This window comes from Biomphalaria glabrata, chromosome 5 (genome assembly GCF_947242115.1).
Source record: "Biomphalaria glabrata chromosome 5, xgBioGlab47.1, whole genome shotgun sequence".
Taxonomy (NCBI): Eukaryota; Metazoa; Mollusca; class Gastropoda; family Planorbidae; genus Biomphalaria; species Biomphalaria glabrata.
The window spans coordinates 16,487,483-16,499,789 of NC_074715.1; the positions used below are offsets into that span (position 1 = coordinate 16,487,483).

The 12,307-nt window shown below is 36.0% G+C and overlaps 1 protein-coding gene across 2 annotated transcripts in view; it reads left to right on the forward strand.

The window, feature by feature from the left end:
* Positions 1–1,735: 1,735 nt before the first annotated feature.
* LOC106064366 (vitamin D3 hydroxylase-associated protein-like) overlaps positions 1,736–12,307 on the forward strand; it is a 28,897-nt gene continuing 18,325 nt past the window's right edge. Inside the window, exons 1-4 of one of the 2 annotated variants that reach the window (XM_056029764.1) lie at positions 1,736–1,911; positions 10,851–11,024; positions 11,271–11,372; positions 12,060–12,116. In XM_056029764.1, the coding sequence (XP_055885739.1) occupies positions 1,909–1,911; positions 10,851–11,024; positions 11,271–11,372; positions 12,060–12,116 (336 nt within the window). In that variant the 5' untranslated portion in view covers positions 1,736–1,908. Of the gene's footprint in view, positions 1,912–7,769; positions 7,925–10,850; positions 11,025–11,270; positions 11,373–12,059; positions 12,117–12,307 lie in introns of those variants that run through there. The other variant, XM_056029763.1, reaches the window with a different exon arrangement.

Here is a 12,307-nt window from a genome sequence, read left to right on the forward strand (position 1 = left end):
GCGGCAGTGTCTCGTGATGCCCCCCCCCCCCCACCAAAATAAAAAACGTTTTAAAACAGCGAAAAGTTTCTAATTTCAAAATAAATTTTATTCATATTTAAGCATTGCTATTTCGCAAAGAATCTATTTTACAAAAAGATAATACAAGTGAATCTCACGTGCTTTCTCGCCGGCAAACTAACGATAATTTTATCTTTTTTTTTTTTTTGTCTACTTTCAAGTCATTCCTATTCTTTAAGCTTATCTATAGAAACTGACCATTTCTTGGACTTACGATTTATGACCTATTTTTGTACAGAATGTTGACCAGCCAATAACAGTTTAATTATCTTAACATAGTAGAAACTTTATCCTCCCCCTCCACCAATTGCCCCCCCCCTTTCCTGTCGTTTAATTTTGAACAAGACATTTTTTTTTTAACATTGATAGATGGAGTTATTATTTATTAGTTGTTCAGATGAATGACATGTATTCAATGTTCAGTAAGCCGTAGTTCTAGAGGCTAGTATTCTTTGTTCTCGGTTTACACCGTTTAGGATCGGAAACCGGGGCCCGTACATCACACCCTAGATGAGCCCGGAAAAAAACCTCCTGAGTGCTACGGCTTTGCCACCTTACAAGGGGGTTTGAGTTCGGATCCCGACTCTATCAGGGTTGTGTTTGCTGAGCGGTTGGAAAACCTTCTCCCAATACTCTTTCACCCCGCTTTTCAACAAGAGATTGGACCATTACTAATTGGTAATTTATATTTAAAAAAAAAGACAAATATAAACGTGTCCATAACCAGTGCATTGAACAATGAAGTAACATCATGTAAGGCTTCAAAAAAAAAGTGTAAAAGTGCGTTGCCTTCAAGAGATTGAAACAAATCTGGTAAAATTTGATTCAAGCTGGTCTACAGCTTACATTTAATTTAAGAAAGAATATAGGACATAACTAATTACCAAAACAAATAGAGAAAGTTTGTCATCAGTTTGATGCCCCACACCACTTGATGCCCAGTGCGGCCCGCACAACCCGCACATTGCTAGCTACGGTACGCCACTGGCCTATTTCTGTAGCTGGAGAGAACATTGAAATTGTTCAAACTTTTAAATACCTTGTTACAAAACTAGACAATAAATTACACTTTACTGCGAATACTGATTCTATCAGAAAAAAAAAGGACAACAAATATTACGATTTCTAAGAAAAATATCCTCCTTTAGTGTTAGCAAAAAAAAAAAAAAAAGCGTTGGCAATGATTTATCATTGTATATTACAATTATACTTCAAAAATAGGTAAAATGTTGTTGTTGTTTTTTTTTATTTGAAGAATTGTAGAACCCACAAAATGCTTTATATTTTCTTGTAAAAAAAAAGGTCCCCCGGACTGTCTTGATTGACACCCGCCTAACCTTTTTGTTGTTCTGTGTATGTATAGTGTTCCCAAGATGAAAACATTGGCTTTGTATAGCCTTTTTTTTTTATTTTCACGAAGAGGAATTCAAAGTTGTTGTTTTTAGGGGGTGCATGTGTTAAGGTTGAAGGATCCCCTTTAGGCATGAGAATTTTTTAAAGAAAAAAAAAATAGCGCTCTCGACAGAGTTACCCTCTAGCAGGTTTGGAGGGAGGGTGGCGAGCTCGCAGTTTGAGAACCGCTGGTTTACATCATCGGGATTAGATTTCAAGGTCTGTAACTCTTAGTTCTTTAGATTTTATATCAAACAAGTTTCGATAGCAACAGCTAGAGTTATTAGAAATTAATTAGATCTAGACCTCTAGACTATACTATAGAGTATAGATCAATGAATGGAGATTATGTTATTTAGGATAATCGTTATTTAATCGCTTTCTTGGCTGAGAACTTGGATTTATATCTAGAATAATCGATCCAGAGCTAGATCTAGATTCTATATAATTATTACAATGGTAAAAATCATCATAGGCCTACGTATAAATAATCATTTATAATAATTTATTGAATAATAGTTAAATAGATAATTATAATTATAATAGATCAGATGTGTACATTGTGTATTACTCATACTCGTCTCATACTCATAGTTGATAGTATTAGTATTGTGTAGTATAATTACAGATAATACTTTAATAATAATAGTAATATTATTATATTTATATTATTAATATAGACTTAGATCTAGATCGAATCTACTGATCTAGAATCTAGTAATTTAAGTGTGTTTGTGTGTTACATCAAGATTAGTCTCTAGATTTTAGATCTATAAATATTATAATATAGGGATATAGATCTATAGGCATAATACTAGATCTGAACTAGATCTATGTGGTACTACTACTAGATTTAGTAGGCTTAGTAGGCCCCTATACGGTAGTTAACCCAGATTTATTTTTATTTTTTTTAAAGATCTACAATCTAGATATCTAAAATATCTAGACTAGGATATAGATTATAGATCTAGATCTAGAATAGATTAAAGCTCTCTAAAATAAATTAAAATCAAATTCATTTTAGTTTTACTAGATCTAGGCAGCCTATACATCTATCACTATATATCACCTACTTAGATCTATCTAGAAACTAATAGATTATATAATAATTATATAACTATATAAGTATATAGATCTACTTTTAGTTTTATTGTCTTGTTGGTATTTATTGAGTAGAGGAGTATAATAGAATCCTTGATAGATTAACTTGGATATATTTTTTGACCTTATTAAATGATACAATATTGAAAGCATTATAAAACTTTAAATTGACACCAGATGTCATTAGCCTATACAATTTCCTATAAACAAAAAAAAAACAAGCATAATATTATAATTGAAATTTTGTTTTTAAAAAAAAGGGAAATAACTAAAAAAAAAAACATTGCCATATCTCAATACTGCAGGAAGAAGCTCGTTTTTCTATTAAAAAAAAAAACAACTAATTAGATCTAGATCTAGTACCACTAATTGATTAACTAATTGGTGAATTGTTTTATTGATTCATGCATTGTCATCAACATTAAATAGTTGTGCATGGGAAGTGGGAACAAACGTGTACAAAAATGGTTGAAGGGAAACAGCCTATAGCTCCACATAATGGCTGAGGTGCTTGTTTCTTTCTTTGTTGTTTTTTTTTCTTCTGAATCAAAGATTACAAGTTCGAATTCTGACTAGTGCTGAAATTGTTTATTCAGGATGTTTACGTTTTCCCGAGTATCTAAATGAGCATCTAAGTTGGAGAAAGAATATAGCTGAAAAGAGGTCGCTATATACAACAATTGCTATTTGAATCAAGCAGAAACAATCGATAGGCCTACTTGAAGTCAACTGTAAAGCAGATGCGTTGAGAACTTCGGCCCAATGCTAGAACGCTCCATGCGTCATTAAATTTCACACAGTTTGCTGTATCAACGCATCAATTGCACATTATCAAGAATTGAAACAGTGTCACTTGTTTTCCTGTTAGACCGACATTAATGCTTTATTAGCTAGTGTTTGTAATTATTTATGATTATGAATAGAATAATACAAAGCGATCGTCAAATTAAAAGACCTATCAAGGACCCCCGGCCGCTGCAATGAGTTCTCTCTGTGCCGCCCTTTACGATCCAGAGCTCAAGATAATTCGAGCTTTTCATTTTTTCATCTTTTCTTGACCCATTCTATTTTCTTAAATTATTAACTACAAATGCTGCCATTGTATAAGTCACGTGTGCTTCTCTCTGTATCCTCTGTTAACAGTAGGCTATGATCCTGTATGTCCTATTTCGTCATTATCTTCTTTTAAATCATTGTAATCTTTTAAGACTACGACTTGATCCTTTTTAGGAAATGTGTCGTGACACAGCACACAGAGAAGTTCACTGAGTGACTACGTAGACTTCAGACGTCTTGATCTGTTTCACCTTTACATCTTATCTTATCTTATAAATTACACACGTTCTTTCAAAATTAGATAACTAGGCTCTATGCGTAATGCTTATGATTGTATTAGTCTAGTTCTGCATGTTAATTAAAGACTTTGAAATTCTTTTAGTCACTGGTTTCCCTGGCTGATTCGCGCAACCCGTTCCATGCTTTATATGCACTTAGAAAGAACGAGCATTTTTACGAATTTTTCGAGTTTGTTGGTAAGCGTACGAAACAAAACTGGCCGTCATTCATTCGGAACTGATATGCAATGAGACGGCGTTGTTTCCGCGTGATAAAAAAAATTGACCTAGATTTGTTTGTTTTCACGTCTGCTTATGAATAATGCGAGAACGCCAAACTTAAAAATCTGTTCCAGTCAGCATATACCCAATGCCGTGCCCACTGAGCCTTCTCTGTCCTGCTCCAGAGGACCTTAAGTCAAGCTAGTCCACGGCCGCTCAGTATCCAATCGTTAAAGTCGTTCTAGTTTGTTGGATTTTGTTATCTTTAGGTCTCAGTTGTTCTTTCAGAAAGTGAAGATTCACCTTCATCTTCATGTCCGTCCGTTGAACTGTTGGGGCACCACACATGATGTGATGATGTGTCCACCTTTATTTCTTCATTCCTTTCTGACTTTTGCCTTGAATAGAATCTCTTTCAATGGCAGTCATGCCCATTCTTTAGCGTTGTTTTCCCATCGCTTTCCCTGTCTGCCTCTTCTTCTTCTACTGTTCCCCGAAGGAAGGTCTATGCGAGCTCTGAGGACCTCTTCTTCTACTGTTCCCCGAAGGAAGGTCTATGCGAGCTCTGAGGACCTCTTCTTCTACTGTTCCCCGAAGGAAGGTTTATGCGATCTCTGAGGACCTTTGATATGGCCATAAAGATTATTACGTCAAAGCCCGCACCTCTTACAGCTGTGGATAGCATCAAAATGGGTTCTTGACGACACTCTAAAGCGCATACCACACGACCAGCCAGCCAATGTTGTATTTTGTTTTTTTAATTTTGATTTCACGATCATACTATAATGAAAAAAACGGTCGTGCCACTTATTTTCCGGGTATTGTCTACGTTTGCAAACATTGTGCAGAGCGGCTAGGGATGAGCTGGACCCTAATTGCTCCATTCAATACCCGTCACCAGCTTCTTGGCATCTCTTTGAGTTGAGATTCTTGTCGTAAGGCTCGCACTACTCTGTTGCATTCAATCTAGTATAAAATGAATAGCAGACGATTCCTGTCTCATGTTTAAATAAGGCTAAAGAGCATTCCTCAATTTGTGGTAAGCAGAGGCGATCTTTTTTTAAGGGCAAACAAACATTAGTTGTATTTACATTGTACCAATAGATCCAGATTTGAGTATTGATCAATTAAAACATGTAAAAAATAAACATCTAAATTATGAAGCATTTCTTTCCTAACCGTTTTCACGAGAAACTTACTTGATTTTTTGCATCTGACATTCCAACGCGATTCTATCCTTCTTTCTCACACCATTAGATCGAAGACGTTAGTGCGTAATAGATATATATGTCTCTTGAACTAACTGGTATTTGATATTCTTTGTTTGACATTATTTGATCTTCACTATAGGGAAATATGCGGGAAAAAAAAGAAAAAAAAGTAAGTGTGACCAAAAGTACAGGAAATAACTTGCTGTCGGGAGCCCCCAGACTCTGTAGTGCACCTAAGGTTGTTGTTTTTTGGGGGGCCGGAGATCATAAGTAATTGATTTAAAACTCTGGCATAATGCACTAGTGTGGCCTACTGTTATTAGCTAAACTGTGCCTTAAAAAAATATCAAAATGATACAGGAAAGACGTCGCTTGGCGTCTACTACTGGATCTCAGAGGATTACGTCTGATAGAAATTTGTATAAGAATGATGGCTTCTCTATTCACGAAAAGGCCAACTATGTTAATTGGTTTAGAAAATTAGCAATAAATATAAAGATCTAGTCTACATCTTGACTAACCGAGCACGACATGGCCTAAATTGGGCCAATGTGCCAAAAACCCAAAATATCAGAATATTGATGGTTCCCCTCCTTTCCTACACCATCTCTTTGTCATTTCCAGAAGCTTTCATTGAGAGACTATAAAAAAGATAAATGTTGAATAACTTTTTCAGCTTTTGTTTCGTAAACTCTTTAAGTATGATTCTCATTTCCGAGTACCCTTTTTTCCACTTTTTTTATTGATACCCACGCATCTACATTCTGTGTTCATTTTTCGAATTGTGTCCGCCATTATTAAGTTCTTTGGCTTATTCCCTTCTGATGTAGGGGACTTGTTTATCCGAAACTAAAAAACACTGATTCTGTTGTCTCTATTTCTTTATGTTGTCTTTATATAATTCTTTTAGTCCAAACATCTTTGATCTCCTCACCATGGCACACCGTCTCACTATACACACTACTAACTCATTTACATCTTATTTGGCATGCGCTAACCACTTTGGAAATGGCCATGAATAATTTCAATACACAGGCCAACTAAAAACTGATCTCACTTCTCGAGATCTAATTACCGAAAAAAATGTATCCATTAGAAATGAAATGTAGTAAGGTAGTGAAGATATTATAAACCAGTGCTTCTCAATTCGAGGAATGTGGAGCCATCAGACTATATCCTTACCTTAACGTCATAATGAATATATGATCTAGGCCTAGTGATAATTGATTATATGATTACGATTACTTTGCTCCCCACTCCCTAAGCTTAAAAACTATTATTTAGACCAGTGTTTCCCAAACTTTTTCCTTAACGGAACACTTCGCACATTCTGAGTATTTAACGGAACACGTTGCTTTATTTTTTTTAGAGAGATCATTTCATTTAGTGGTCTACTAGTTAATTATTCCAGTAGTTCGCGGAACACCTATTCAGGCTTCGCGGAACACTAGGGTTCCGCGGAACGCAGTTTGGGAAACACGAATCTAGAACCCCCCAAAAAATGCTTATGATTCCAATATCCAATCAATGGGGTAAATATTGGCTTCAAAATCAGGACTCATAAAAAATAGTGACACCTTTAAGTTACAGATGGGAGGACAATGTTGGTGTTTTAATGTGGCGACTGAGGAGGTCAGAGCAGACTATTATTGCGCAGTGCAGGACAGAACATTGTCCTATTGGGGCATATTTTGCCCGGTTCCGCACGAACTTTGAATCCCGATGCCGTCACTGTGGAGAGAGCGTCGAAACAGTGTCGCATATCTTGTACAAGTGTCCCCAGCTCCGCGAGCTAAAGGGGGACGTGTCTGAGCAGTCACTCGACTTGTATGGTAGCTATGAGGCACTAAGCCGGACGGCCAAGTTTCTTGCCAGAGCACAACGGGAGGATTGAGTCCTTCCTGCTCTGTTTTTTTTTTTTCAATAGGAGTTCATCTCAGGTGTTTTACTGCGAGACGGTTAATAGACAGTCAATTATAGCAATACATGTTGTTTTTTTCATTCCTAATGACTATGTAAAGTTTCCCTCTCAGACCATGCGGTCTATAGGGCAGATGATGTTAAGGTCATCAGCTCTAATGGGTACCTGACATTAGTTGGGGAGAACTAAAGGCGGTTGGTCGTTGTGATGGCCACATGACACCCTCCCTTCACACACGCCTCCCTCACTGGCATACTACTATCAATTTCTTCTATTTAAAAATGTTTGTACTGTTTTTATGGATTTTATGTGTTATGTAATGGAATATCGTACACTAGTCTTTAAAGAAACAGTCTTCTGACTAGGGAAAAAAACACACCCAAACAGCATCATAAATATAGGCATACAGCCTACAATGAATAATTTGAAAAAGCCGAACTAGAAGGAACTATATAAGTACTTAGTAGTGATATCAGAACCACTCCACTTAACGCTTCACCGTTGACTAACTCCAGTCGGCCTGTATTATTAATTCAGACAGTATATTAGCTGGTGAACGTGTGGGCCTGGAGGGTCAAAGGTCCAGATCTATCAAATAGGCCTACTTGTATCGGCTCAAGACTAGTTTTTATTATATTTCATTTAGCCAGATGGATATCTACTGGAAAGACTTTCTTGCTCAAGTAAACATACAGTTAAATTACATGTGTTGATAGTCTGTGCGCGCATGTGTGTTTTTTTTTTGGTGCTAGCACATAGAACCTTTAATGATTTTATGGAAATCGCTTTGATTATCAACTCTTTTTCGGTTCCACTCATAGACTGTCATCGTGACGATCTTAGATCAAACCCTCGCTTGTTTTCTTTGGCGTAAACAATCCAGTATATAGGCCTACCAGTAATTTTAAGCGGCTTAGGTGTTGAGAAATCAATGATGTATTTAGACTTAAACTTTAAAGGCCCTAATAAGCTATTTGAGGGGCTTTTTATAAGTCCAGACATTAGGCCTATATGTCGGGGATAAATATTTCTAGGATGCCCAAAGCTATATAGCTTGTGTTGCATATAGGTAGCCTAATTCTGGCCCTTACTTTTGGTTCAGTGGTTTGGGTAGCTAACCATTTACAGTTTAAGATTTGTCCTAAACCACATTAGTCAGGGGTCAGTATCGTAGACTAAAGGTCACAATTAATGGTACTTTGCACGAGACATAATTAGTATGAAGATAAGGCTTAATTATATATTATTTTAGTAACTAGGCTAGCTGTCAACATTAATGAGATTTTGACGTAGGCGATGTATCTCTTTTGAAATATTCTTTTTAGAAGGGCCGGAATTAAGGGAGGGCAGGCGGGACTACTTTTACTTTGGCAACGCTGGCCAGAAGTGTCCGCTTGTAGTATCTCCGGATTTACGCCTACGGCAGTGCGTCAACCCAGGGCCTTATCCCCCACAAACTCAAAAAATAGACATTTTAAAACAAGAAAGAAGGAAAACGAAATTAAATTTACACGTAACTTTTTTTTTCTTTCTTCTAAAATATATAATGCTTTTTAGATACAAGTATTACTATTGATTAGGATTTGTATTGATGATTTCGAAAAAGTGCACCGCCGTGTAGGGACATCCACAAAATCCTGTCCCGGTGCCTCCACTTACCTAAATCCGGCCCTGCTTTTGAGACATTTTAGTCTAATATGTAGGCCAATCTATCTTTCCTGTAGTATGTGGGAAAGAATTGTTTGAACTGATGTTTATAGTCGTGTTTGGAAGCTCATGTCTGCCACCGAGTGTTTGGAAGCTCATGTCTGCCACCGAGGGGACTACTGGCGACATTTTTTCCCCCTAAGTTTTTAGTTGCTTCAAATCAAAGTGTGTGTGTGTGTTTGTATGTCGCTGAAGGTTATTATATAATAAATAAGGCTTGTATTTTGTAAGTCACAGTTGGGGCTGCGCAGCCAAGGGAAATACTGCATTCCTCACTGATCCATATTATATATATATATATATATATATATATCTTATATAATACAGACGTTACTTGAAAAAAGAAGATGATTACGTCCTTACGTCCTACGCGTCATGCATTTAGTCATATATATATATGCAGTATATATGCAGTATTGCCTCCAGCCTGCGCAGAGTATTTTTAAAGTGATAATTGGCTCGCGCAGGCCAATACCCTACAGTGGCACAGAAGTCTCAAGGTTTTATATTGGAGTTTCCGTCTCCTAGACTGGCTGCCGATCAAGGCTATATAGAGCCCAGTCTACATTGTTAGTGACATGCGATCTCCCACGAACGAAACTGTCCATCAGCGAGTCCTTCCAGCCGGTACACGTGTCATATCAATGTTTCATGAAGTGCTGTTATATAGAAGAAATAATTCAGTTTGTATCAGTTGACCAATCAATTGAGTGCTTGTCTACATTGGTCTACTTTTGTTACGTTACCATTCCATCAGATAAATGTTTGCATGTTGTAATGTGGTTATCTCAGAGGTTCTCACTGTGTTGTTTTCTAAAATGGCCATTGTTAAATATTTGCAGTGTTTACCCCCCCCCCTTTTTTTTTTTCAAGATATTCACACAGGACTAAATGTTCTCAAATGAAGGGCATTGACTGCCTTTACTGAAGACTTTTACCAAGTAACCTAATACGGTGGTTTGAGAACCACTGATTTAAATCTGAAGAAAAATGTAAAACATTGGAAAAATACATTATTAGTAATCTTTGACATGTTTTGAAACTATTGTTTCTTTGAATATATTGTGTTAAGAAAAGCCTATTGCCTAATAACTGCTTTAGTGACTACAATCATCTTCTTTTTTGAAGTAACGTCTGTATTATATAAGATAAGACACATTACGTCATAAAAAGATGGTCCAAAATTGAGTTTGCAGCCAAGGTCTTGGCTTGGAATACTTTTGTGTAACTGATACCTGGAGAAAAGTAGAGGTGACCATTGCACTCATTGTGCTGACCACTAACACCCTACATAATATAATAGTTATGGACTGAAACAGATCTAGCCCGCCCTGAGAATTAGGGTCTTTAAGAAGTTTAGTATTTTAAAGTTTTGTTAGGATTTGGCTAAAACAATGTTAGATCTAGTTGTGTGGCATTTAGAAACTCCAGCATTCACAAAACTAAAACCAAGGAATAGGTCTGTTTGCTAGATAAGATTATAATATCTTTGAATATGTGCACTTCTGGGAGTCTCACTTGCACGATGCACAGCACCACATTGCCCTAACCATGTTTCACTATGTTATACTATTTGCTCTTTAGGACATGTAGCACATTATATCAAAGGCATCTCACATCAATACACTATTTACGTTTAGGTTATGTAGTGTATTATCTTAACCATACTATATTAACCATATTTCACTTCGCTACACTATCTGCTTTTTAAAATCCATAGCACATTATAGACCCCACAATCTGTTTTTTATGGCATGCAATATATGCATCTTCAAGGCCAGTATAGACTTCAGTTACTCAATTATTGGTACAGCCTTGGAACTTCAATATCCCCAATAAATAACTATAGTGTCCTAGAGTTAAAAAGCTCACCCATGTAACTGATGATTATGCTCCCTCTAGGTGGACAAGTCAACACTATGTTCCAGTCTAGTCATCACTGTGGTCAGTTTCACAGCCCTCCAGTGGCTCTACAGAGCCTACAAACGACGAGAGATGTTTTTCAAAATTCGCCGCAGATACTTGAAAGCCAGGAGAAGTATCGAGCATCTGAGAGAGAAGCTGAGTGAGATTCGTGTGAGTAGCATTCCTTTTGTTTATCAAAATGTTTAAAATGTTTCAGATACCACACATTGGTGGATGAGTGAAGGAAGGACATATGTTTGCATAAAATTAAATCATTATGTTGGGATTAAGTCATTATGTTGTGCAAAGTGCGTATCATCTTAAAACATTATGTTGTGCAAAAGTGCATGTCATCTTAAGTCATTATGTTGTGCAAAGTTTATGTCTCCTATAAAGTCTTCTTATATTTTACATCAGATCAACAAAGATGTATTGAGTCTTAACTTCTCTGAACTACAGAAACTGTTACAATCAGGTGAATTGGGAGCTTTAGAAGTTCTGCAAGCCTACCAAACTATGGTCAGTTACTTTTTTCTTTCTTTTTTTTCTCTTTCCTTTCTATAACTGTTATTTATAGCAAAGATTATTTTTAAAAAAACATTGTCAGACAGTAATAGGTTTTGCAAAACAATCCAAGTTCTAGACATGAAAGTAAAAAATCTGACTTGTGTTAATAATAAAAAAAAATAATCTTTAACCTCCAAGAGCAATTTTTAGTCTAGGAACTAGGACTACTATTTGGACCAATTACAGAGGTGGTTGGAGAAATGGAGCATTCCTGGAAGAGATAGACTGAAATGAACATTATGTAGAGAAAGAAAAATTAATTTGAAAAACAAAACTACACGCTTTATTGTTAGGTCATAAACATTTGACACCAATCTTTACATTGTTTTATTACTGGTATTATTGAACTTTGTTTGTTTGCTTTACATATTTTGGATGCCCTTTCAGAATTGAAGAATATTACATCTTAGGTCAAACCTCCCACAGGGAGGGCTTAAGAGAAAACTACAGGACGAGGCAGCCATGAGATTTTTTATTAGATTATTGCCACATAAAATTTGTAAACATAATTCATATTTTATTTGCTGTGATGTGAAATAAACTCTGTAGATCTAGTTCTATGCAAAAATGAGTGTTTTGTAAATAAATAAATGCCCTTACTTTTTTGTATTCATTGTTTCATATAACTGAATGGACCAGGCCTTAAATATCAATGAAGAAATAAATGCCATAACAGATGTTATAGAGTCAGCCACTGTGAGTATTGCTTGTACTCCTTAAAAAATAATTTACACCATTGTAGGCCTATGTGTATTTTTTTGTTATTTAAAATTATTCTTCAATAGATGTCTTAAACAAAATTATGTTAATTAACAATGCAATTTTTAGAAGATTTTGAATTAATCATTTACCTTTACCTATCCCTTTGTCTATTGGACTGTTGGGGC